We start from the raw sequence: 27500 nt of genomic DNA on the forward strand, positions 1-27500 counted from the left end.
AATTATGTTCTCCTTTGTAAAATAGTTTGCCTTTGTTATGGAGTTTTATGGCAAAGGAAAGTTTCGTAAGGTAAATAGTGACCAATAGAGTGTGCATTTGGCAAAGTTAATAAGGAAGGAGGCGGGAGGCAAAGTGTTGTGTAGCGAATGCAACAGACACGGGTGGTTGTGCACTGGAGATTGTGACGTGTCAACTGCAGAGTGGAACAATCAGATGGGCTTCTTTTAAGAGTATTTGTTAAAATCGACTCGGTTAACTACTGCACACATGTGGAGAAAACTACAAAGGAAATTGCAATTCACACAATTAATCAAAAAATAGCGCTAACAATCACAAGCAAGCGAAAGAGAAAGAAAATAATTTGAAAACAAATGGATTAAAAGCTGTAATAATATTTACGTCTGATCCTGCCTTAAAGTATGTTGCTGCGTTGAAAACTCTTACAACTCACAAAAACAACTCTGCAAATCTCTAACTGAACTCCAAGAATTAAGTGACTGTATGTCGTAGATTAAACGACAAAGGAACAAAAACAGGAAAAGCTACGTACATAATGTGAATGCATGAAACCTCAAACAGCTTTATTTAGGAAAAAAAAATTATATATATACTTGATAATAAAAGGAAGTTACTATAGTAAGACTAAGTGAGGTGGTAAACCCCTAAATTGTAAAACGAAAACAACCAGTTAGTTAAAGTTCCTTTTTGAATGTTCATTACAAAAAACAAAAGGAAAATCAAGCTCCCACAATAGGACACTGCACTATAAGCTGGCTAAATCCTAACTTTCCTTCTGGCTGCAATCATTTTAAAAACAGCCTTGTAGACTTGTACACTATTTGCTTGTCTTGCTGATACTATGATGTTTTTGTACATTACTCTGCAACAATTTTCAAGGGTTATGTACTCTCCCTCATTGTTAGTTATGGATGGAGAAAGTAAGAAAACCAGTAGTATTTTCGTTTTGCTACTATTTTTTCCTTTAAGCCACAATATCTTTCCCAGAGTCATCGTTCCGTTGGTCAAGAAACAGAGACTTTGGTCAAGTTCAAAAAAGGCTACAGTATATTATTTTGATTGGCTCTTGAAAAACGGTTTCATTTCCTGCCATTTTACAAGTTGTTAGTTTTTGCAAGAAAAATTGTTTCTAATGGTGGACTTTCATGCACCAAAACCATGGAACCCTGGAAATGTTCTGAAAGTTTGACTTTCTATGCATATATTCAGAAGACCCTTCACATAAACGCAGTTATTTGACCAGAACCAGAGATTTCTGTTTCTGATTGTGGATTATTCCAGAGCCTCGGGCCCACGCACATTCTGCTGGATAAGGGTAACACCTTGAAGATAATTTGAGCCAATACTAATAGAGCAGGTTGCACCTTGTTTGCATGTAGTCTGCTTAATGGATTGTCTCTTCTTGTGATATCTTCTTCTAGTGATAATAAATTATTATTATAAAGCTTTTCATGTTCACTTTTTTAACCACTTTGTAGGATTGTGCATCAACATCTCTGCCTAAAGTACATCACTTCAAGCCTCCTGGGTTTTGCCATCTGGTGACCATTATTTATCCCAGTGTCGGTGATGACGAGCTTGGTAAGTTATTGCATTTACAAAACTGGAGTTTTACTTGTCTTAAACAAGGCAAGTGAATAGACATGCTAGTCCTCTTTTAGAAGAAGTTAAACAACCCAGCTGCTATCAAATTTATCGGAATAATCAAAAAACCTACTAGAACCAAATGAGAAAATTCATTTTTTTTAGTTTAATAATAATTATATTGAGTGAAATGACATTCAAGTATGTGCATTTACAGCAGTTTCTTGGAATACAATTTAATGAAGCTAACTGCCAATAAAACATCACTTGCACATGTGTAAACCTGATAAAACACTGATCCTCATTAGAATAATCTTTTTATAAAGAATTGGTACTGTAGTAAGGCCCAGCTTGTTTTTTTTGTGTGCTAATATTTTCCTCACAATTATTTGAAGCTTTGTTTGCACTCCTGACGGACACACCTTTTATAGGTTGTTTTTGAAGCAGTTGAAAAAACTTGCAGCAGTCATGTTTTTATTGGGTCTAAAAACGCTACTTGGCTATACACTGTACCTTGTGTTTTTAAACCTGATAAAACACTGCTGCTCATTTTTTTAACTGTTACAGTACCATAGCCACTTTGCATAAGTCATGTGATGTTATACTACTAATACTAGTAGTACCGTATATCATCACATTGACGAGTAAAATCGTCTGGCGTTAGACAGAGTGAAATACTAAGTCTGGCAGGTTTTGGCCGGTTTGGATGTCGATGGGTTAAGTACTGTTTAAAAAATGAGCAGCAGTGTTTTATCAGGCTTAAAAGCACAAGGTATAGCCAAGTGTTTTTAGACCCGTGCTGAGAGTTTCTTCTCTCGAACTATGCATACATTCATGGTTTGAGTGTTTTCAAATTATACTCTCTCATACTTTCCTTTTCGCAAAAAAGGCACATGTATTTTGAATCTAAAATGCAAAAACCTGGAGAATGCTTGTTTTTTATCAATATTATTATATTATTATTATGCTAATAAGTGAACAATGTGAAAAGTTGTTGTTGGGGATGATTAAGTGATATTTCTAATTATTTTTAATCAGTGTCTGTCAGGATGGAATTACATAAACGTCTTCTTTTGCCAAGAAAGAGGCCTCTTTTGCGACCTTCGAACAGATATGTGTTTGAAAATGAACTCCAGCAAGGTAAAAAAAAAAAATCCAATAATCTCAAGTGGTAGAAGACTTGCTTGTGTTGTCTGCACATGCATTTCATAATTAAATTGTAAATACAGGTACTTTTAAATGCCAACACTGTATTTCTTAACGATACCTATAGGTTTTGATACCTCTTAACCAGCGGTTGGCGCTAACCAATCTTTCAGCAACTTCCCCCTGATCATACTTTTTTTCTCATTGTCAGGCATTAAAATTTATATAATTTTTTTGAAAGAAGTTGAACCATAACCCATTGGCTCCTTGGCTTTATGGACTTTGCTCTGTCTAACGCCAGACAATTTTACTTATCAGTGGGGGGCTGTTTCGGAGTCAGTGGATTAACCCTTTCAGCCCCGTGGGGTTCCCCATTGACGAGTAAAATCATCTGGCGTTAGACAGAGTAAAATCTGTAAGTGGCACTATTGGGAGTGAAAGGGTTAATGGGGACATAGTTTTTGAGTGAATCCAGCTGTTGTTAACCCTTTCACCCCCGTGGGGTTCCCCATTGACAAGTAAAATCGTCTGGCGTTAGACAGAGTAAAATCTATAAGTGGCACTATTGGGAGTGAAAGGGTTAATGGGGAAAGTTTTTGAGTGAATCTAGCTGTTGTTAACCCTTTCAGCCCCGTGGGGTTCCCCATTGACGAGTAAAATCATCTGGCGTTAGACAGAGTAAAATCTATAAGTGGCACTATTGGGAGTGAAAGGGTTAATAGGTCTTGTTATGTATTAGAGTCGAGCTATGTCACGGGGGACCAGTATCAACCAAATTGAAATGAACATCCGAATTCCTCTTTGAAGCTTCTGAGATTTGAATGGAATCTTGACGATTTTTCCAAAAGTTGGTACGAAAAATGCATAACAACAATAATTATTCATCAAACGCTTGAAATAGTTTCAACTGTTCAAACAGTTTATTTTATGATAAAATTAAAGTTCATAGCTAACTATTTGTGATAATGGGACGTAACAGGAAATTCATAATCTCAAGAGAAAAGTTCAAAACTGGCACACAGATTTGAATACTCAGTTCAAATTTCAAATCTACCGGTCACGCATAACATAGCTTGACTGTAAGTAAATCATTGTGTATTGGGCATGCCCATTAAAAAGGGACTGAAATGGAGTCATCATGTTAGGAAAGCATGGTTTGAACATCGTAAGGTTTTTTTTTTGCACAGGGGCTGTTAATGCAAAAAGGGGAACTCATTTTGTCTGAGTGCATGGAAAGGTTACATTTATACAAACGTTGGCCGTGTAGCAGTTATATTTTAAACAGAGTTAACTGAATAGAGTCTGAATAGATCTAACCCAAAGGTCGTGGGTTCAATTCCCACCTTGGTCAGAGTTTTTCTCTGTCCTTGTGTGGGCCCATTTCCATCAGTAGGGCTAACGCTCACATAGTTCATATGGGATTGAAATCTAGCACTTCACATTACACTCTATTCAGTTAACTCATTTTGTCTGAGCTGTTTATTTGAACTTCGAGTGCATTCCAACGTGTCCATTCCAGGCATTTTTGCATAACATTAAACAATTTTATAGCTGTAGAATCAACTTCTTGATATTCTACAATGAAGCACTTGGTCCAGTTCATTAGCTTACTAGTAAACAAAGTGACTGGAATAATTTATTATCATCATCATCATCATCATTTTTTTTTTCTTATCCATCTGTACCAAAATCTGGTTGGGAGAAAGGGGTGCAAATGCATTCCTTGTACTCCCCAAGCTACAGGCCTACTATCATCATTATTTTTAGTTTGAAATGTGTAGAATTAAGACGAATCCGATAGAAAATCGAGCAATTTCAGTTTTTAGTGGGCAAAAATCTGGTTCCAGATTAATTTTAAGTATTTTACAGTCCTTTTTACATTTCCTGAAAGCTAAAGATATAAATAGTTGCCTGAAATAACACCGAAAACAATTTCCCATGGGAACGAGAAAAATTAAATTTCAACGTTCAGAGAAATTGTGCAAACACAGGTAAAATTTCATCATCAGTTTCATTTCACCAGTACTTTCAAGTGTTTCTTACGAAGTTCAACAGTTGTTTTTGACGCGTTTGGTGTTGCTAGAAATGATTTTTTTGGAGAAGATATTTAATTAAAACAGTCGTACAGAAGTTTGCAATATGATGTACATAATCTTGGTACTAGGTTTTTGTCCACTTCTTACTCAAACTTCTGGTGGATTCCGTCTTAAGTTGCCTTCCTTTGTCAGTAAGGCTAGCTAGGAACATTAACATTTTTAAGCATTTAGTTTAAAACTTATTTATTCTCAAAGGCCTTTTGTTAAGACTTAATTGTAAGTTCAATTCTCAAATTTATTGTAGGATTTTAGGTCTTACCAGTAATTGTTAAGATGAATAATTGGTAGTTTTAAATTACAATTTGTAATTTGTAAGACATTTTAAGATAAAAACTAGCGATAAAATTTTTCGACGTTTCAATCTCGCTGAGATCATTTTCAAGTTTGAAAAAAATGAATAAAACTTTGCCTATAAGAAGTAAAATCAGATGTAAGAATATGAAAAGCGCTAAAAATGTGGAAATATGTACTAAGCGTTACAAAAGGTAAGTGATAAAAACTAAAAAAAGCTAGATAACAATAGCCTAGGACAAAAGCTTTACAAACGAATATATGAAATACTCCGAGCTATAAAAATAACTTTGCGCGGATGGAGTCAGACTGCGTGTTCAAAGTTAGGCAAGATCGAAACGTCGAAAAATTTATCACTAGTTTTTATCTTAAAATGTATTTCGAAGAAACTACTTATTATAATTTGTAAGAATTTATCAAATTGTAATGCGCTTTTGATTATTCTTATAGAAAAAGTGCAATGTAAGAAGTTTTTATTATTATTATTATTATTATTATTATTATTATTATTATTATTATTATTATTATTATTATTATTATTATTATGTGTTGTGAAATGATTTTGTCTCATAATGTAGGTGTTTACTTGACAAATCCTCATGTTGGATTGACCGGAGGTGAGAAAATTATGTTTTATCAATCTTTATGTAATGTTTAGACCACATTGTCATGATTTTTAGGAGTTGACTGTCACCTAGTTATCAATGTAAGATTCAACTCCGTCTCTCTTCAGTCCTCTTTCTTGCAAGAGCATGTTTGTTAAAAGCTAGAATCCTTGTAGACAAATTAATTGGGACTCTTGATCTCAAGCAAGTTGTGTGCAATAATATGACACAAACTTTCTTTTGCCTAAAAATTTGCTCTTTCCCCATGCTTTTTATCTGTGACGGGGCTGGACAATCTGAGCCAGCAAATCATGCGAGCCATGCAAGTCTCACATTTATATGTTGACTAACAATAATTATTGTCTTGCCATGTTGGCTCACACATTTTCCTCACTCTTCTTTGACTGTTGAATGTGCATTCTTGTTGTCGAGTGCACTTTTAGGTCTATTAATAGTAATTTAATTTAATAATTAAAATAATTATTATTACCCTCCAAAAATAAATCCAAGTGCTTTAATAGCTACAATAGAGGATAAAAATCTTCTGATAAACTCCTCTTATTGCTCATGTTGTGAGAAAGAAACGGCTTCATAGAAAGTGTTGTTGTATGCAGTATTTTGATTTTTATCCTGTCTTCTAGAAATTAATGCTTTGGTTTTTGGAACAAAAATGATTGTTGAGAAGGCCATACATGCATCTTTTTTTTATGGTTTATTGTTTAGTTTTTCTCTTTTTCAAGGTGCTTGTGGCACAGTAGCAGTTGTTGATGGAACATATGCCTATCATCATTACATGCAGGATAACTTTAATGATAATGTACGTTTTAGGACATGTAAATTACTATCAAGCAGTAGAAAGAAATAACATAAAAAACTTGTAAAATGTCATAATAATATTTTTTAGTCTTTACATACACTCCCCGTTCATCCAAAAGAAGTTTTCACTTCCCTCACACCCTTGTGTAAGATTTATGTAGTTCTTGCTACATGTAACCCAAATTCGGGACACATGTTATGTGAAAAAGTAAATGATGGGATTGCAGTTGGCTTTCAAGCTACTTTATGTGCACTTCATTTTAATAAATCTAAAAGAAACTATTCATTTTTAAATGAACCATAAATTAAATGGCTTAAACCCCTGGTTATACATTTCAGCTTAGTTGTCTTTAGGGATGGTTCTATCCTTTGTCTCCTTTGTGTGGCTCCTTTGTAAGTCTAGTGAGTCCTGAGAGAAGTTGTAATGGCGATGTCATGCAAAAACTGGCAATGTTTCAATGTTTTAATCCGAAAGGGATGGGGATGTGCTTACCGATCTCTTCAAACCATTGCATCATGGTTTCGGCACCAGGGCTACACATCAAAAGCTGTTCCAAGCCATCGTGAAATTCAACAGGCTCTCGTCGATCTTCAAGACAAAAGTAAAGAGTTTGTTGGATCACGACAGTGGATTGGCTCATTTGAAGTTAGCATGTGTTTGGAGCATCTCCTGGGGGTCACATCAAAGATCATGTTTGTGAGCTCTGGGGCAGAAATGCGAAGCAAAGGGCGTGATTTGTTGCATCATTTTCAGACTCAAGGAACTCCTATCATGATCGGTATGTGTAGTTTTGCATTTCCTTGTCTTCCTTTTTAACATCAATTTTTTAAAAACTTTTTTGTTCGAGTTCAATCCCTTTTCCTCTTTTTTTTTCTAATTTATGGTGTTTTTGTGAATGTGTAATTTTCTGTAAACTTCCTGCCAACTAGAAGTCAACTTTCATGATTGTTGTGATTCAGGGTTGTTTTCCCCTCGTTCTAGGCTTAAATCCTTAAGGCTGCATTCCAAGATTACAACTGTACAGCAATGTTATAAGTATTAGGCAGATTCATTTAATTTCAAAAATTGAAGTGGGCCAAAAAAAATTAGACTACAACATGAGCAGCACCGAATGTGGTGACCAAATGGAAATACTGCTTTTTGTGGGTTTGCCATGAGCAGGGATTGTGTATTTGTAAGAGCCCTTGCTTCCCACCAAATTGGGCTAGAATCATGTCCTGGTTGTTGTCAACAGTGGAAAAAGTTTGGGCTTTCTCTCAATCCTCCACCAATGGTTTTAGAATCAATAAGAATAATAGTTATTATTTTTACCTTCAAATTCCCATGGCACGGTCACCACCTTGAATGATTGTGACAATTTATTGTTGCCTTCCAATCTACATCACAAGTCACCACATTGTGAGACAAACGAGAATACTTTATTATTATTGTACTTCATCACGATGAATAACAGCCTACGAAATTCATTTTTGTTAGATACCAGTGCTTTCTTTGACAGAATTTCAAAGAAATTTGACTGTAAACATCATTCCTGTGGTTGAAAGTAAATTTTCCCACAGAGTGGGGATTCCCTTGAAGTACACTGGACTTCGCATCAATGAGCAAGAGTCCTCAGCTTTTCCTGAGACTGGATATCGAGAGTGGTCCTCATTGTCAACTCATTTAACTAAGTATCACATATTCATCAAAGGGTTCATTGACCAGCTTTGCACTCTTTTACCACAACTTTGCCCTGAGCAGTTTTCATCTTTTTTGCTTACTTTATTATCTCAATGAAACCTTTGGTTCATCCTCTGTCATCCGTCTTTTTTGTATTATCTCTAAAATTATCTATTCTTTCTGCTGCATGCACTCAAATACTTTGGATCCTTTTCCATTCACAGGGGGCGGTGTTCTGGCTCATACCATATTGGGAGTGGACTTTAATGATCAGACTGGTAATGTTAGGTCAGTATTGCTGATATTGCTCCATTTAAAAAAAATAAAAAGATAAAGGTTATTAGCAATGTATTATCATTTCTGATACTATGAAAGAAGTGAAGTGAAGCTATTAGTCTCTTCCCTCAGGGCTTTTCAGGACTAATTTACAATGCTTTATGGGGAACTTTAGCCAGACTGCTTATTATGCAGTTTACAATACATTTTTAGGAAGTGGGAGAGACCCCTGTCCAGATAAGGTCAGACCACAACACTGAAGACTTACATCCCCTACTCTTATCAAATAGTGAGTGGGTTCTTTAACGACCCATACTATTTAATTTCCAATAAGGGCTATGAGATGGGACCTCCGGTTTACAGGCCTTATCCGAAAAGACTTAAGAGTTTGCAGCTGTAATTACAAAGGCAGCACTCTCTCCTCAGTTATTTTAAGACCCTGAGTGTTGGTATGGCCGGAGACGAACTCACGACCTCCCGCATGACAGCCCGATGCTCAGCCAACTGAGCCACCAGTGTGCGGTGGTGCGAGTGTGAGTTTCAAATCAGCAGGACTTTTGTTTCTTCTTTATTTTGCAATTTGTAGGTTTTTAATACTTGATCCTCACTATACTGGCGGGGAAGATCTGAAAGTTATCCTGGACAAGGTTAGTACCATAAACTTATAAAATGGATTTTTCGGCTTTCAATGTACCCTGTACATGTGCAGCCTACAGGGTTTTTTTTGTTTTTAATTTCTACATAAAGGTATTCAAAATATATTTTCTGCCATTCTTCTTTGTTTTGCCCTTGAATTTTATTTTTACCTCCTGCCAAAGTCACACCCCATTGTAGGCTTCTGACTAAGTGTTTAGGCAGATTTGGTGTAAGCTGTGTTGTAGCATCTCTTCAGACATGAATCGAATTTTGCAATTCATCTGTACACTTTTTCACTTGCTCCAGGAAACCTCTTCATATTATCCTGCTTTTACTGGGGCCTCTCTGTAGGCTTCTGGGAAGTGTTAATTGGAAAGTTGGTAAAGCCCTCACTGAAAAGGAAGGGAAGATGGGATCCAAGGGAAACTAAAATCGAAGAACCAAAAAACGGAGATTAAATTTTTGAAAATGACCTGCTTAACACTTAAATGCAAATATGAATTAGCCAGTGGGACTGCTAATCATCATAACGCCTGTTGTTATGTTAAATAGCGCAGATATTCAACACATATTATGACAATCACCTCACACCAACATGGTCAAGGGTGCTGGTTCTTAGCCTCGCACCAAGGGTTTTTCTTTGCTTCTTCCTCCTCCCTCACCAAACATCAACATGGTGCAAATTCCACCTGTGTAGACCTTGTGAGTGAATACACTAAGGCATACATATATTTCTGCTGTCCATTGTTATGTAGTGTTCTTCCCATTTATCCTTTCATTGCAACCTCTCATTCGTCCCCTTCACTATTTGTTGTTGTTTTTTTTTTTCTTTTAGGGATGGTGTGGATGGAAAGGTGCAGACTTTTGGAATCAACAAGTTCACTACAATATGTGTATGCCACAGAGACCAGATATGATTTAACACAATTGTTCATTGTTTCTTTCTTTAAGGTTGCATTTTATTTTAACTTCTTAACGTCTATGAATGCCCTATTTTCACTAAATTAATGGTGTAACCTACAAAACAGAGAGACGAAGGGAGCATTTTTATGGCTGAACTGACCGACCAGACCCGTCAGTTTGCAAAGAAAATGTAACAATTTGAAGGAACACTTGCATGATAATCCCTTGCATTCTTCTGGAGGAGTGTATATCATCCTCAAAGGGGTCCTTATTTGAAGGCAATGTAGCGTTAGCCCTTTCAAATGCCAGGTCTGGTCAGTCAGTTCTGTCAAATGGAAAGCGTCTCAAGAGTCACATTGTGGGTAACAGGAAGCAACAAAGCGCTGAGACTTGCAAAACCTAAGGTTGTCATGAAAAAAGCCCAATACTACAGACATTATGACTTATGGGCAGAAAGAACCACTGGTGCTAAAAGAGCAACTGATAATTAGCAAGAAAACAATCTGCAAGCCAGATCACTTGTTTGGGGCATCAAGCAAGTGATTTGGCAGTGGAGCCATCAGCACACAAGAAGAACGGGGCACTGGCTACCTTGAAAATGGCTTTAATCAAATTAGTTTCATCATTTCTTTGCCTGGCAATTTCATTTGCCATAAACAAATAAAAATTAATAAATCCAAATAATTTTATCAACTAACAAGCTTATTTGAGTATATTCTTTTAAGACCTCAAAATAAATGGCAACAAGAAGATACAGAATTTTCTTAGAAGCACAGGAGCATAATAAGATTTACCGGTAATTATCTTGGGGAATTAAATTATTTCTTCCTTCACTATAAATATCTTTTTAGCTATTAACTGAGCAGCCGTTTACTTGGTCTTTGCACATTGTGCTTGCATCATTTTGAGCATTTTGGTAAGGAAAGAGCATGAAGAATAATGCCATCATTTTTGCAAAGAGAGAAATATTATTTAAGAAGTGTGAAAAAGTACGTAAGAAAAACATACAAACAGGTATTTTAAATACCTCCAAACATTCTGTGAAACTAATAGTATTTAACTAAGCTGAATGCTGTAAGCTCTTTCCCTGCTAGCAGAGACCTCTTGCTCGGGAGGGGGGCACTTTAGGAATTTCTGGTTGGGGATGTGCCACTGGGACCCTGGAACCCTTAGCCTATACCAGAGCTAGTTCAGCTGAATTTTGCTACCCTATACCAGAGTAAACTCCCACCGATTTCCGTCTAAATTCCGATTGTTGTATCCAGAGGTGTGTCATGATAGCCATTTATTGACACTGTTGAGGCTGCGTTACGTAAACTTAAACTTTGCCGATTTGATTTTTTTATATTCTTGAGTGGGAATTTCTGGTTTCCTTAGTCTTGATAAAATCTTCAACCGACTGGTGAGTTTCGTGAAAAATGATACCCTATTCTAGACCGAAAGGCTATGATTTATATACTATATCCTAGATTAAACTGCTTGAAAACCATACCCTTAACAGCGGCACATACCTATATAGTCCATATATGACAGTACCCCCCCCCCCCCCCCCTTCCCGGGCCTCCGCCATGGGTCGAAACTCACTGTGTTGAGCATGTGCGGTGGATACTTAGCAATCGAATCCTCAAGTGATATTATTTTCATGTTGTGTGTGCTCACTTAAGGACGGTGCCTACTAATTCAAAGGTATTTTTGCGCGATTTACTGGCTATGCGGGAAAAACAGATCTTAACAAGTGTTATTGAAATCCAAAAAGAAAATTGGGGGTAACCACGCATTTTTCGAAGATAATTAATCAACAATATTTGTAAAAAGCTCTAAAATACAAAACAATGAAAGGCGTTCTTTTCCAAATTCAAGTCTAATTATCTCTGAAAAATCCATGGTTACCTCCAAATTTCTTTTTGGATACCAAGAACACTTGCTACCGTACTTATTCAGCTATAAGCCGAGCGATTTTTACACAAATCCTCACTCAATTTGGGCAAATTTGAAGCGGTAGAAGGGGTCTCGGCTTATAGCCGAGTATTTTTGATAAAAAAAATTTTCTCAGCAAATTAAAACAGTAACAAATGAACGTGTATTTACTTACAAGCCGAACTAAATTACTTGTAAAATGAAGAGAAGTTGTTGTTGGTGTAATATGGATTTTTATTACTTGGTGGCTCGTAAAGGAGCTGTTCGTGTTGTTGTGTAATCGGGATTGATCTTATTGCTCGTCTTCTTCCTTGCTGTCTGTCTCAAATTCGTTGTCCATTTCCTCGTCTTCACTTTTTTTTTCGTTCTGGAATATTCTCGTCGAAGACTGCATCGTCTTCTGTGCCGTCGAGTGCGTTATAGAGGTGCCATAAGTCTTGAACCAACGTCTCACCCTCACTATCTCCTCGGGAATATCGCGCCAAGCCTGGTTTACCCATCGAAGGAACGAGGAATCTGGGAACGAGATTGCACCATCACAGATCGGGTAAACAAGCTTGTCACATGACACCATAGCAAACTTGCGACAAAAACGTAAGAGGATTTCTTCTTGTAGCGACATTTTCCAAGCAAAAAAACCGTACGCATTAAAGGGAAAATCTTACCTTGAATTCTTTGCTCTGAAAACCACGCCAAAGGTCATTGATGGAGCTCGGGATACGCTCCCTGATACGCTCCCCGTTGAACAGATTTGCCTTATCTTTCCTCCAGCGACGGAACCATCGACTCGCTGATGCCGTATTCTCCGGCGATCTCGGAGTTATTTTCTACAGCTTCTGCTTCGGCGACTATTTTAAGTTTAAAGAGCGAGGTTGTAAGGTGTCCAGTCGAATAACTTTTATAAGACGGTTCGCTTGTACGAAGAAACGTTTCCTGTGAGGTCAACAATTGTTTAATAATATTCGTCACCTCACGATCACGTTGCTTGTTTGTTTCTTATCTTTCGTGTTCATTTTATTGCTTTGCGTATAATTTTTCAGTCAATGTCAATTTGTATTTTAAATTACGAAAATTCCATAGTCGATAATACACATCAAGACCTAAAATGGGTCTCGGCTTATAGCCGAGTATTATGCATTTACAATTCGTGTCAATCAAGTTGATTTTTTCCGTAAGAAGTTTGGGGTCTCGGCTTATAGCCGAGCTCCGCTTGTAGCCAAATAAGTACGGTAAGTTCTGCCTTCTCCGCATAGTTTTGAACCGTGCAGAAATATCCCTGTATTAATAAGCACCGCCGATAGGAAATCCGAGTATCTCGAGATGCGCAAAACGTATGCGCAATAACAATAGTAGGCACCGTCCTTAATGATCGCGAAATTACTGCAAAGGGATGCGCAGAAGACAGCAGGCTCAAGTCACAATCAAACATACCATGAGGCAAGGGGTTTGAAGACTTTGAAGAGTGCCGTCCAAGGTTCGTGGACGGCAGTTGGATCAAAGTGAGTTTCGCCCCATGGCAGTGGTCTCTTCCTATACTCGTCAGTCCAACAAACGCAAAAGGAAGGAGGCCTCTGCTAGCATGGAAGTATGCTCTATGCGCTGCATTCTAATCCAAGATTTCAAGCACTTTAAAACTTCACTCACTTAAAAGTTATTGTAATCTTGTAGAGCTTGCAGGCTTTGTGTTTCGTTTAACAACTTGACCCATTGACTCCCAGGGGTTCCCCATTGACAAGTAAAATCGTCTGGCGTTAGACAGAGTAAAATACTAAGTATGGCCGGTTTAGGCTGGTTTGGGTGTTAAAGGGTTAAATTAATTAATTAATCCATTTTCTGGTCTTTTTTAATTTGAAATGTGTGAGCATCAGAGTCACCAATTATTAATGGAGCATTAATAATATTCTTATTTATTTTTTGTCAAATGCCAATGCTTAATAATAATTATTAAACAGTGGCATTGGCATCTTGACATCTTTGACAGAATGATGTTAACCTACTGACAATTTTCATGGATGACATTTTTATTATCTCTATCAGGAATTATATAAGTTCAATACCGCACACGTTTGATTGGTTCTGACCTATGATCTATTAGAGCTCAGACACCTAGCTGTCATCATCATTAAATACTTTAAATTCTCTATTTCTTTTTTTAACAAACAATTCCAAGTTTCTGTGCATCTGTTTAGTAGTAGATCACAGAGGTTGAAATGTCGTACGAACATCAGTGACACACTCAGCTGCCACCTTTTTGTAATACCACATTTTAACGTCATTTATAATCTACTACTGAAGAGAGACAGCAACTTTGGAATCAATTTGTTAATTTTACAATTTATTATTTTTTTGTAATTTTGAAGAAACACACATCAACTGCAGAAGAATTCTTTGTTGGACAAAAAAACCTGTACGGAAAACTTATTCTGGGAACTAAAAGAATACATTATGATTAAAAGCAGTTTTAATGGTATCAAGTCGTTTCGCTACCATCCAGTTCGCTAACAACCGAAGTCGTTTCGCTAACGTATTTGTTTGTTTCGCTATCCTTCAGTGCCCGGTTGTTCAAAAGCCGATTAACGCTAATCCCGGATTAAAAATTAACCAAGGAGTTTATTTTTTTATTCCCAAATGCTGTTCAACGCTGATATTCGGCAAAACTTTACATTAGAAGAAGTCAATCCTGAACAACAGAAATAAGCAAAAGAAACTTTCATCAAAAAGTTGAAAATATGAAACAAAAGTTTACGCTAATCCTGGATTAGGTTAATCCGCTTTCGAACAACCGGGCCCTGTTCGCTAACAACCGAATGTGACCTCTGTTTAAACCTGCCTACCATATGGGACGGATTAGGTCTTAACCAACGGTTAGCGCTAACCAAGCTTCGAGCAACCCCAGGCCCCTGGACGTTAGCGACACGACTCGTTAGCGAAACGACTTGTATTAAGATTGAACACTTTTCGTTGACAGTTTTCCATTTTTGTTTCTTCCAAAGACCTTGGCCTTGCTTACGTTCTTCGCCAAACCTAAACGTCCGAGAACTAATTTTTAGTTCGTTCATTCTTTTCAAAAGTTCCATGCATAATGGCTCTCCAATTGATTTGCTTTCTCCTTGCTGGTTAGGAAGAGTGCTTTGTCGCTCCTTTTTTGGGTTCTGTCTTCCTGAAAGAGTACATTAGAGCAACACAATTCAGTGAAAGTTGTTGAAAAGAGACTAAAGAAGACAAAAAGCAACCTAGTAATTTTCTTTTCTAACAGCGTGTGAACAAGTCAATGGTGATTTGTTGCAGTGGCTGTTTTTATACTAGAGATGTATAGTACCTCTGGGCGACTTTGGGCAATTTAATTTAATGCGTCATTTAATTCGTCCTGCTCAAAGACGGGCCTCTTCCACTCCCCCACTCTCGCCCTATTTTTGCTCGGTCAAAACATCGAAAAGCCTGCACTTTGGTCCTTTTCTTCTGTGAAATCCCACGAAAACTCTTGCTACGCAGGCGACTTAAGAAAGAAATGTGCGAAAGTCTAAGAAGTCTTGTTGAAAATCTAGAGCTTTTTGTTAAGTCTTTTCAGAAATGTCGGACAATAGTAACCCTTCGGATGCTAGTGAATGTTCTGACGATTCAGAATGGAATTACATTTTTGACTTCTTTGATACACACACACACACACACAGCGCCGCTCCCCATTCTCCGCCCGGCTTTTGCCTTTCGTGCCAACAATTTCAAAACGATTTTAGCGGAGCTCCCCGGCGGCCCATAGAAACCCTCGAGTTGCTTGTCTCATGTTAATCATGGCTAGCGGTATTGCTCGTGGGCGCGTGCGCACTACGAAGTTGCCCAATAATGTAATAAAATCCTACTAATAATAATGATAATAATAAATAATAATAATCAATACTCCCAACATGGCGGCCGTTTACAGCGTGCATGTTTGATATGCAGTGTGTTCACGTGGAAAAACCTTAAATAACAATGACCACAGCCAGGTTTTCTGAGCCCGCGAGACTGAGCATCCCCAACAAACCATTGTTTTAATGAAAACCGCTGGTCAGCAACCTGGTTCTGGTCATTGCTGTCTAAGGTCTTCCGTTCACGTGACGTTACGGCGGCCATGTTGGTGTACCAACTAATCCTTAGGGAATTTAGCCCACTATCATGCAAACGTTTTCTTTTGTTTCGGTGGAAAAACAAGGTTACTGATGACGTGAGTGAAAACACTCTATTGGACATCCATGTTATTGTCAATTGGTCAAGGTATCCGCTGTCCAGTATCACGTGACAATTTCTCGGGCTCAAGTTTAGAGCTCATCAAGGTCCGCCTTTTTTTAAAGTCCACCACTGACCGTACTGGGTTTCGATTGGATCGCAGGCTGAAGCCAAGTTAACTTATTGTGAAAAGAAATAACCCCGGAGCTCCGTTTTTAGGCTTGGCTAAATCTATATATGATCTCGTGTTTGTCACCCCTGCTTGTGTGATGTTCCTTGTAAAGCTGAGGGAGGATTTCCGGGCCTTTTGTTTGGATATTACAAATTCCTCAGTCTGTATCTTGAGAACGGCGAGGTTTTCGGTAATGAAACACCTGGAATCATTTTGCTTTTTGTTATCTTGAAAGAAAGGTTGAAAGACTAGCTTATCAAAACAAGCGGATTGCAGTTTCGGTAATGGCTTTCGATAATGCCCGAAAAGTTTTCGGGACTTCAAACAGGATCAAACAGCGGCCCCTGTCATCCGTTCATAACTGGATGTTTAGCTTTATTTGACCTGTAAGTCAATGCCTCCTACCCAACGAGGATATTTGCTTTATAAATAGTTGTTTTAGCTTACAAACAGGTTCTTCTGTTTTTTCTATGGCGATCTTTCGCAAACGGCGTGCGGTCAAATGAGAAGCTTGTATCTCATTTTAACTGAAGCTAGTTACCACTAAACCGCTCATTTTTGACCGCGATCGATTCGCAGAAAAAGAGCCCTTTTTGCAGGATGCGGTATGTGTCTCAGTCGAACATCATTGTAGGACCATAAAAGGAGATACATAAACCATGATCTCATTTGGACAGTTGATTTTGAGTTGAATAGTTTAAATTCCCAGCAAAGAGCCTTATCAAACCTTTGAATTCAATTAACTTTTGTTTTTAAAATCTCTAGCCAGTACAAGTACCCTTGAGGTAACTTTATAAACAAGATCAGATTTAGAGAAAACAAAATTAAACATCTGCAACCTTGATACCACTGATGATAAACACAGCTGGTCTCTGGTCTGAACATAGAAGCTATCGGTATTGTTTCATTCCAAATACCTAATTTCGGAGGTTCAGTGGTTTTTAAAAATACTGCTTGAAGAACTGCAGTTCATTTTGGTATTTAGACTGACTCTATTTCCTTTTACAGGTTCTGTTTGATTTGGGTTCGTTTCAACTGATAAGAGGTCAAACAAACAACCGTTTCACCACCAAAAAAGGAAACAAAGCCATTTAAACTTTTCATATATATCTTAGGTGTTCCCAGTCGAATAGAAGGCAATTTTTTTCTACCGGACGTGGTTGCAAATAGTCAACGAATCTACTTGGCATGGGGTGTAATAAGGACAAATTCCTAAAAGGCCACTTTCGTGCTAGAAAAAAATCTCCTACAGGAAAAAAAAAACCTTGCTCTAAATGCTATCAAATCATCCATTGTGTGGGCGTTCTTTAATTTACATTTTCAATTTCTGATAAAAATGTCAGCAATGATGACAATTTCAATGATTGGTTTAGAACTGAATACAAATCGGGCCAGTATCACTAAATTAACAAGTAACTCTTTCTTTGTTCATTAATTTAAAGCCGCAAATTGATCTTGTCTAAAATGTGGACAAAAAAGCAACGCAGACTTCGAAATAACCGGGCCTTCTTTTTTAACCCGTCAACCTTGACATACGTTTTCTCTCAGATAGCCAAGTCAAAATAAATCGAGTACTTTGTTAAGGACTTGCGGTCGATATTCGTAAACAGTACTGATATCACGCGTTATTTAGCATAGCAGTTATGTAATTAAGCAGACCAGGGTGTTTAAGTTGTCTCGGTCGAAACATTAAAGTACTGCAATGTTCTGTCTCTGGTTCTGTTTCATTCAGGTTACCTTCTGAAACTCACCCGCGTTTACGAGGTCAGTCCCGCGGGTAGAAAAAGCCCCATTTCCCATGGCCACATGGTCTGCCTTCTCTCTCGTCCAACAGTCGTGAGAACACCCACTGGATTCTCCATAATATCTTCCACCACATCTAACATGTCGGACAGTGTTTTTCCATCCAGGTCAGCAAATAAATTCACCGGTTTGAAATCTGGTGGTTGCATGAAGTAATGCGGTAAGCTGCACTCTTTCAGCGCTACTTTCAGCCTTTCTAACAGTCCGTAAAAACGCCGAGTAATTTTGTCGGCGCTCCACTCGTGAAAGTCTGGAAACTTGTCCGATTCGTGGAAAAGCAGGGTCTTAACGTGGTAGGATGAAAGCCGTTTGAGTTGATCCTCGTTGTCACGAATTTCTGTGAGAATTCGAATCAGTTGAATGCGACAGCCTTCGCTGAGAGCTCGAATACGATTCTTTTCCGCGACGTAAAACGACAAACGCCAAATCATCTCGTTTTGGACGTATGGCTTACAAACTACGTGAGAGGAAGACGGACAGTCCCTGCGAGCTGGATCTGAGCGGCAATCAGGAATAACAAATGCGGGAAGGATATCCACCGATATATCTTTGTTGATAATTAAACGAATAACGGGGCCTTTTTCGATGGATATGCTTCCCAGCTGCTTCGGAAGTTTCTCCGTTCGACCGTCCTTTATGTGAATGTTTAAGACCTTAACAGCTTTCTTGACGTACCTCCGTAGGAGCGAGTTTATTTTGCTTGCTGACAAGAAACCGTTCGTCGTGATGCAGTCTTCCCAGACATTGTAATCTTCGGAGCTTGGTTGCAGACGAATACCTCCGGTCCGCTCATCCAGTGCTGTATACAATGCAGAGCTTGAGCCGGGTGACAGCTGCACCAACATATCCATTTGAATATGTTCTTCAGCTTGCAGCCCATCATAGGGAATACCTTGCGATACTAAACTGTTTGCGCGAAATCTACTGTCCACCATTTGAATTTTCCGGAAGCACTTATGCATTGCGTTGTAAGCTATTTCTTCGCAGATTTCTTTACGCTCCAAGCTTATCCGCACGCGATTCTCGTAAAATTCGTTCAGTTGAATGGCGACAGGGTCGAGTTGAAATTGAGGTTTTTTGATGGAGCTTCGGCGGCGGTCGGGTGTCCACGGAATTTCAGATTTCCACTGAATCGGCGGAGATGGTAACTCTTCGGGGTAAGAGTCTTCGGATGCCCACGACTCGTTGTCTGAAGCAGAGGATACATCGCAGCTCTTCGTTGACGAATTCGGACTCAAAAGGTGAGGGTCGGGCATTTCGTTGCCGTTGTTGTCAAAAACCTGGCCACTTCTGTTCTTTCTCCCCGTCGCCCGCGACATTTTACTGTGCTTTCGCTCAGTCAATCTGCCTTCGGACAAATGCAGCAATATTCGTTCCAAGGTATCTAGCGTGAACGAGTAGCAGTTGACTTCAACGAACTGTACGTGTAGCTTGGTGAGCCGTTCACGCTAAAGCGAACTTACTACTGTAATTCCAATTATTTCCGGTAGAGGTGCAGCTTACCATGTAAAACTTACCATCTTGTGAAACAACCGACAGATGAATGCGTTCAGAATAATAAGATTCAGCATTCCGACTCAACCATCCGGAAAATCTCAGCAAATAGTCTGACTTCTTCTTAACGGACGAGCAGATTTTGGCCAATTTGCTTGACAGATACGTCACATCTCGGTGGTCGTGTGCAAATTTCTATGGAAACTGGAATTCGATGCTTTGTCTGCGGTAGGTATTTTGACAATGTCAATTGCCTGCTAGAAGTATAAAAGACTAAGATAATTGTTTTGAATTAATCAACTTTGTCTTAATTTGCAGATGGCATACGCGATAAAGCAATGTCAAAGGTGTTGCTTCACGAAGACGTTTGTGATGTTGACACTTCACAGCCGTATTTTCAGACAGTTGATTCCCAAATGTGCGGTTTGTATTAAAACGGTCGTGTTGCCAAAGGATATCAGAATTTTTATTTTTATAAATTTTTTATCAAGGAGAAAATTGTCTTGCAACATCTTAATTGGTCTAAATAACGCTAGTCGCTCGTTTTGACACAATTAAATTTCACCAGAACTTCGTTTTTAATCTAAACTTATCATGTGAAATTATGCATGACTTCGTAGCGTACGATGTTTGAGCCTGCAGTGTTAAAATGTATCGGAGGTCTCATTCAGCGGCCTTACGCGTACTTGAATAAGACAAGACTCGTTGAAAGATAGACGTGTCTTTTTACCATATATATACACCTGTGTATACAAGCTGTGGACGTCTTTCTCACCTACCAGTCCCGTGCCGTCGCTACAGTTTGCCGCAAAAACGAAATGTTTGACCGCCATCTTGAACTCTAAAAAGCAAGAGAAAGAAACGACTTCGATGGGATGGGCGAAAGAAAATGCTCTTTTTCGCAGAAATAAAATTGTTTTGAAGTAAAGAAGAATCAAAGCTTCTTCTTTGCGCAAGGAGTCAAGCATTTTTACACCGTGTTTGCTGATATCCCTCCGTCACCTTTTTCTGCACCTTTTGACGAACGGCAAAAGTGACCACGTGACCATGATTTGCCCGCCATTTTTGAGTTTGCCGTACACGTGGAGTTTTCTTCTTGTGTAAGTCGTTTATGTGAAAAAAGAAAAAGACCCCCAAAACCATTTTCCGGTAAGGCAAACAAGGAAAAATTAGGTCTCGAGCATGTTTATAGATCGTTCATAACTTATTCCTTGACGCAATATTTCTTCATGAACTCACCTTGACTCTCTGTTAAGTCGCTTTGACAGGTAAGAATTTTCATTTTATATAGCATCTCTTTCTACAAACAATTTTTAAAAGGACTCCGAGTTTTTGTTTTTTGCTGAAGTAAGTACTCGAGATTAACAGAGGTCATTTTACGAATACGTGAAACGGCATTTTGACGTTGCGTTGCCGTTAACGTGATGCTAAATTTCTCTGTTGTCACAGAACGCTGAATTGCATTGGAAAATCCGTCCGAAAAAGCTCAGACCCGGCGGGGGGGGGGGGGGGGGGGGAAGTACTCGATATATCCCTGGATAGGGAGGTGCGGCGCGGCCCCTCATACCCTGATCCTGTTTAAGACAAATATCGCGGATTTTCCTAGCCATTTTAAGACAGAATTCCGCCGTTTTGATACCCTGTTTAAGGCATTTAACCCAGTTTAAGGCCGGCAAAAATTGATAAATCGATACCCTGATTAAGACAAAAAATGATAAATTCGATACCCTGTTCAATACAAAAATCCCGAAAAACATACCCTGGCTAGCCGCACGTCCCCATTAAGCCCTTATAAGCTTCCCTCCCCCGGGGCGCAGGCCTATCATGTGTGCCATCGTACTTTCCTAGTTAATGGTTGATGACATACAGTTGTGACGTTTATTCGTAATGGCAAAGAAGGGCGCTTTGGTAGACTCTTTACAGTTTATCCACACTCAAAACTTAGACTGTATATCGTTCTTTATTCCCAACAATGATCCACGTTCACTCACACCGTACATACACTCCTTTCGGCATTTTAAGGTATACTATTGTTCGTATATGATAAGTACATGTCAATGATACTCTTATCTCCTAAAAACAAATCACGCACGTTACGTTCAAAAGCAATTAACTTGTCACTGAATTTCAAATACATCCGCATCTCTTTAAAATTGAAATACACGCGATCAAAGTTACTACCGTCTTTACAATACAAATACCGGCTAAGTTTAGAGTATGGCACGTTGTGTTGCGTTACCGTACGCGGTATGTTGCCAACATTTACTACCGAATTCTTGAACACGGAAAATCAACTAAGCACACTCTTGAAATTGAGCTGATCAATCGGTATTCCTGGTCTTCTGTTCCTTTTCCGGATTAACGTTAACTGACCTAACTAACAGGGCCAAACGCTGCATCCCTTACAGCTTGGCCCTCCCACTAGCTACGGCCGCATTTAATTTGTTCCAGCAATGACGCATACTTACAAAGCACAAATGAACTAACAAACTGCCAACTGTAGCTAACCGTGGTTACGACAGAAACTTCCTCAAAACCCAAATACAGCGGGCCTCTGACATTCTCCGGTCTGACGCCGCTTAGGAACACAATGACAAGACGAACCGAAACCATTCCTTTTATCACATATACAATCCACCATTACCACCTAACACCTCACTAGCATCATTCACAACATACTTTATTCTATTCATCAGACCATTGCAAAAACGTTTTCAAAACACTTCCTTTGGTGGCTTATCGCCTTTGTCAAAATATTAGTTACATCCTTATTAGGGGCCAAGTAACTAAAACACCTTGTAATTATTATTTTCCCGGTTCTTTTCGGTGCTGGAGTAAAAACTGCACTACTTGTCCCTATATAGAACACTTTTCATTCTACGGGTAAAAGCCATAAAATCAAATCTCACATTACTTCGTTGTAACACTTTCAATGTTATTTACTTAATTCAGTGTAAATTATGTAATCTTCAGTATATCGGCCGGGGAAACCAAACGTCGCCTAAAAAACCGTTTTAATGAACACAGACGCCCTATACTCAGTCCCACTTGTAGCAGGGGCACCCAACGTCAATTTTCGGGAAAATCTGTTCGGAAGACAATTTGAGATCTAGAATTTTCGGAACATTTGTTGTAAAAGGTCTTGCTTGCCTGCTTCTCCTAGGATTTTCGAACATCTGAAAAATGGTATAATTGCCCATTTTTAACGGATTCATTACCCTAAAAAGGTCACCTAGAATTTTCGGAAGCCTTTTTTCTGGCTGAAGTTTTCGTTGGGTGCCCCTGTTGTAGTTATATTCAGGCCGCAGTCTCAGAACACTTTAAATTTCTTAGCAATAACCATTCACACAGTCATATGTTGCTCATTCCCATTGAAAAACTTATCAATCAACGTGACTCTTTAAAGCTCGGGAAGCTCATCTTATTGAAAAAGCTCAAACAACAGAACCTCTTGGGATAAAACAAACCTGACGGGCAACCCGCCCACCCGACCCCAGCCGGGGTCGTGTTTTGCCATGTAAACACTTGAGAGTGAGGTAACTCTCCAACCCGGGGTCGGTCGGCTCGTGTCACAATATACTGCCTTTTGGCGGAAGTGTTGCAGCATTAAAAGTGATAGTAAGAAGCCACATCACTGAAAAGTTGAAGTTGAAGCAAGAGTATGAAAGTAAAAGAGCATTAACCACCAAAATGCGTCCTTCACCTTCCATTTTGCCTGTTTACTTTCTTAGCGACCACGCAGGCGCTAGGAGCCTCGAGAAAGGTCACCCTGGACGGTAACATTACATTTAAACGCGAGCTATTTTTCGACCCCACATCCAGGTAAACAAGTTTGTTTAAGTTTGACGAGTTATGTCTAACACTCGTCCGTGGTCGACTCTCTCTTATTCCCGCTAACAGCAAGTGTCGAAACTATGTAACTGTTCTGCCATTTACTCTAATATTTCTAATGCCAGCTTTTTATGCCTAATGCAACCGACCTGTGAAACTCGAGTCGATCCTGCGTCATGTAACACCTAGAAAGCGAAATACGCTTGCGCAATGACATCATTCTTTGATTGCCCCTGACGTCACAGCGGCCTTGTTGGTGGAAAGAACAAAAGCGAAAAAGTCTTTTGGAAATTTGACGATATTATTCTGCAAAACCTGAGCTACATTTTTCTATTGTTTTGGCACCAACATGGCCGTCTTGTCACGTGATTGCAATCAAAGAATTAGCATACCTACCGTCGAGTCTTGTGCCCATTCAAACAATTAGACTATTTTACAGTTCTGTGCTCAGTTACCAGGCCTTTGAATAAAAGCGAGGCTGGAGTTGACCTTGCTTTGATACAAACCTCATTGCTTTTCTTATGTAAATTATTTTGTTGTAATGCAAACGAGGCCATTTACATAAGAAAAGCGGTGAGGTTTGTATCAAAACAAGCGTGGTCGACTTTATTTTATTTTATTTATATATATATTGTGATTTTTAACCTATTTATAATAGTTATCTAAGTTTTTAGATTATTTAAATAGTGATATAATTTTCTGAATTTTACCTCCATATGTAATTTTATATTTTAGGGTTAGTTCTTAACTTTCATTGTAATGCGAATTTGAGCATATCCATATGGCATTTGCGCACTACAAATGCAGTATTATTGTTATTATTATTATTATTATTATTAGTAGTAGTAGTAGTAGTAGTACTAGTAGTGGTATTATTATTATTATTATTATTATTATTATTATTATTATTATTATTATTATTATTATTATTATTATTATTATTATTAAAACAAGGTCAACCCCAGCCTCGCTTTTATTCAAAGGCCTGGTAACTGAACACAGAACTGTAAATTGGTCTATTCACACACAAACTTAAGAATAATTTTTAACTTAAGTCCGGCCAGTATTACACGGACTCGGAAATATTACACCTGCGAAGAATACACTACAAGAGTTAAACGTTTGCCTCATAACAGAACTGCAAGAAAAGCCGGAACGGTTGAATGTTATTACACTCATGAGTTCAACAAGAGAAGCAAAAGACCGATTGGCACTCCCTTCCTTGCATAATTTATGCTGAGTATGTGTCCTGAAAACCGGGTAGTCCTCATTACGGTAATACAGAACAATAATATGCCTTCCTTCTTGTTATAGACTTAATCGGCTAACTCGATGTTATAACCAATTCAGATCTCCCGGAAGATTCTTTGTGTATTGCATTTGCATAACATAGCATTCACATCTAAATGATATGGAAATACCTGGAACAAAACGTTTTATTCCCAAAGGGTTTGAATTGAGTACAACATTTTAGTTAGCCGATTGGGTCTATTGTCCAATTACATCCTGTGTGCCAAAATCCTTAGTTAAAACCTCTATTAAAACCTTTGTCGTTAATAGTGGAGACTGGCGAAAAAAAGGCAGAAAATGATAATAAACGGTAAGAAATATACGACAACGTTAAGTAAGCTTAACTGTAGAACACCTGGCCACCCAAAAACACTTTAAAAAAATGCTGCTACTCTGAAACGTGCAAACAGTGCCTACGCCGCCACTTGGCTACAAGGATAGGTTCAAACAATGACCGTAAAATACCGTCATGATCGAATAACAAAAAAACCTCAGAGTATACTTCCTTCTTATAGTGTGAAAAGAGTTGAGGCATCCCATCGCGATGATCGTCACTGAGCCATGCAAGAGATAAAAGTATACAACCATGAAAAACGAAGACGGTTGACACGTTGCACGTTCATAGCGTACTCGCTCAGTGACTTACTAGCTGCTTAGCCGCCGGGGAACGAGGAAGCGTTGCTTCGAATGGCTGAGTATTCTGTAATTACTACCAAAGTTATTGTAAAAAGAAAAATAATAACTGTAAAAGAATCGACTTTGGTTTAGTAATGTTAGCCTATCCTTTGAAGAACTACGATAACAGTTTTGAAACTGGTTAATGTTATCAGGGAAACCAATCAGTCAGAAGAGATTCATCAAAAGGCGAGTTCACACTGAATTTGAAATCGGAGAAAATACAAGTTGATAATATCTGAAAAAGTTGTACTTTTACGGTCTCATACGAGAATTAGTTTAAATCACAGTTGGGAAATAGCTGGGAGAAATTTGACCTTAAGCATAACCGTGATAACACTTCACACAAAAATTTCGAAATAACAAGTGCCAACACTTAAATAATCCTTCTAACAACTATTTTAAAACCCTAACTCAAAAGATAAAATATCACCCTCAGAAATACATTTCCCTACCGACAACTTTTATCGTTTAGCATACGTGTCTTTTATTACAAATTGAAAACTCCACAAGTCCCTCTTGCATTCGATTAACAACATCTCGACCAATGTGTTGTTGTAAGAAGAGTGTAAATAGAGAATATTACATGGCCGCGTGGAGATACGAAATTTCTCTTCGAGTGTTAAAGAGATAACATGTTATCTTCACGTGTGAAGATATCATGTTTTCGCGCTAAAAGCTCACTTGGTATTTCATTGGTGTTTGTTTGTTATGTAAGATCTATTCCTACAGAAAATGTTCAAGTTATCTGCAAACTTAACTACTCACCATTTTAACGCCGTCTCGTTGCAGATCTATGTGCATTAACTTCAACTTTTCTCGAGTCCAACTTAACCTCCGTAGCTGGCGGGATATTTCATCGCGGGGTTATTTAAACCCTCGAGTAAATCGATGATTGCTTCGTTGTGTTTTGGTCGCGAGTGGAGTGGAATGATGCTGAATAGCTTTGAAAAAGACGAAAATTTTTCGCGGCTTCGCCGCTTTGCAGCTTTGCAACCAGTGATTCACTGGTATCCGGTCATCTGGCCACCAGGGAGTTTCTCCACCTACCAACTCGCCACCAAGAAACCACCTCGCCACCAACCAAGGTGACTTCGAGTTGGTTGGTGGCGAGGTGGTTTCTTGGTGGCGAGTTGGTAGGTGGCAAAACTTTCTGGTGGCGAGATGACCGGTAAGCGATTCACTAGAACGCGGAATAATCCCGTGATAAAATATCCCGCCAGCTATGCAGGCTAATTTCAGTTGGGTAGTTAATAAACTTGAGCATCTAACGCAAGACATGTATGTCGATATCATTCATATAAAGTGCCTTCTGTATAAACTAGTGTCATAGCTTCATCGCGGAGAATGGCTTGCATTTAATTAGTGCATCTCGGACATCATTCAAGAGCTGCAAGCTAGCGACACTTTTGGGGTGGCAATCACCAAATAAGTTCTTTCTCAATCGTAAAGCCTCTTGCAGAGATGTTTCAGCTTCCTGGAGATTTCCTGTGTCGAACTGCAGTGCACCGAGAGTGTGGAAAGTCGCAGCCGTTATCTCATCCTCACCAGGCACAGTGGAATATATTTGTGCCGAAACCCGAAATGCTTCAACAGCCGACTTCTTGTCCTTCATCTGCAAATAAACACGGCCTAAACAATAGAAACTTGTCGCAGTGTTAGGGTGATCACCCAGTGATTCCTTCATCAGTTGTGATGCCTTGACGAGTGACTCTTACGATCCCGTGAGATCCCCGGTTTCCTGCTGTGCTGTGCCAAGCAAGAAATAGCTGTCTGCTGTGTCTTCATGGTCAGCAGAAACTTTTGATCGCATGCTCGCTGCTTTTTGCAATGCTTCAACAGCCGCCTTGCCATCATTCATTTCCAAATACACCCTTCCCAACAAATGAAAGCTTGCCGCGGTGACGATGTGATCCCCCTTGATTTTCTCATTGATCATTGACTCCTTTTGCACAGAATGCAATGCTGCGCTGAAGTCCTTTCGTTTAAATTGAGCCAACCCAAGTAAATGATAACTGTAAGCTGTAGCCTCGTTATCTCCAAGCACTTTGGATCTCATTTCTGCTGCCACCTTTAATGACTC

General features: G+C 38.8%; 3 protein-coding genes across 4 annotated transcripts in view; 1 reads left to right on the forward strand and 2 right to left on the reverse strand.

Annotated features, from left to right (window-relative positions):
• LOC138015949 (ufm1-specific protease 2-like) overlaps positions 1-10732 on the forward strand; it is a 19701-nt gene extending 8969 nt beyond the window's left edge. Inside the window, exons 8-15 of the mRNA XM_068863080.1 lie at positions 1498-1600; positions 2642-2743; positions 5715-5753; positions 6482-6558; positions 7033-7336; positions 8442-8505; positions 9080-9140; positions 9965-10732. Coding sequence (XP_068719181.1) covers positions 1498-1600; positions 2642-2743; positions 5715-5753; positions 6482-6558; positions 7033-7336; positions 8442-8505; positions 9080-9140; positions 9965-10051 — 837 coding nt within the window. The 3' untranslated portion in view covers positions 10052-10732. The remainder of the gene's footprint in view (positions 1-1497; positions 1601-2641; positions 2744-5714; positions 5754-6481; positions 6559-7032; positions 7337-8441; positions 8506-9079; positions 9141-9964) is intronic.
• Positions 10733-14267: 3535 nt separating this feature from the next.
• LOC138015951 (cyclic GMP-AMP synthase-like receptor 1) lies at positions 14268-19817 on the reverse strand. Of its 2 annotated transcripts, none has more exons than XR_011125677.1 (2): positions 19645-19817; positions 14268-15109 (listed from the first exon to the last, which is right to left on the reverse strand). XR_011125677.1 is itself a non-coding variant. In XM_068863082.1 (2 exons), exon 1 carries the CDS (start codon positions 19444-19446, stop codon positions 18082-18084), a length of 1365 nt encoding a protein of 454 aa, XP_068719183.1. In that variant the 5' UTR covers positions 19447-19786; the 3' UTR covers positions 14268-15109; positions 18062-18081. The 2 variants fall into 2 exon arrangements, 1 of the variants encoding a protein (XP_068719183.1); XM_068863082.1 differs by having other exon boundaries at positions 18062-19786.
• A 7175-nt stretch (positions 19818-26992) lies between these two features.
• LOC138015486 (uncharacterized) overlaps positions 26993-27500 on the reverse strand; it is a 16324-nt gene continuing 15816 nt past the window's right edge. Inside the window, exon 3 of the mRNA XM_068862552.1 lies at positions 26993-27500. This exon is cut by the window's right edge and continues 1349 nt beyond it. Within this exon, the coding sequence (XP_068718653.1) occupies positions 27132-27500 (369 nt within the window). The 3' untranslated portion in view covers positions 26993-27131.

Source organism: Montipora capricornis, chromosome 9 (genome assembly GCF_036669925.1).
Source record: "Montipora capricornis isolate CH-2021 chromosome 9, ASM3666992v2, whole genome shotgun sequence".
Lineage (NCBI taxonomy): Eukaryota > Metazoa > Cnidaria > Anthozoa > Scleractinia > Acroporidae > Montipora > Montipora capricornis.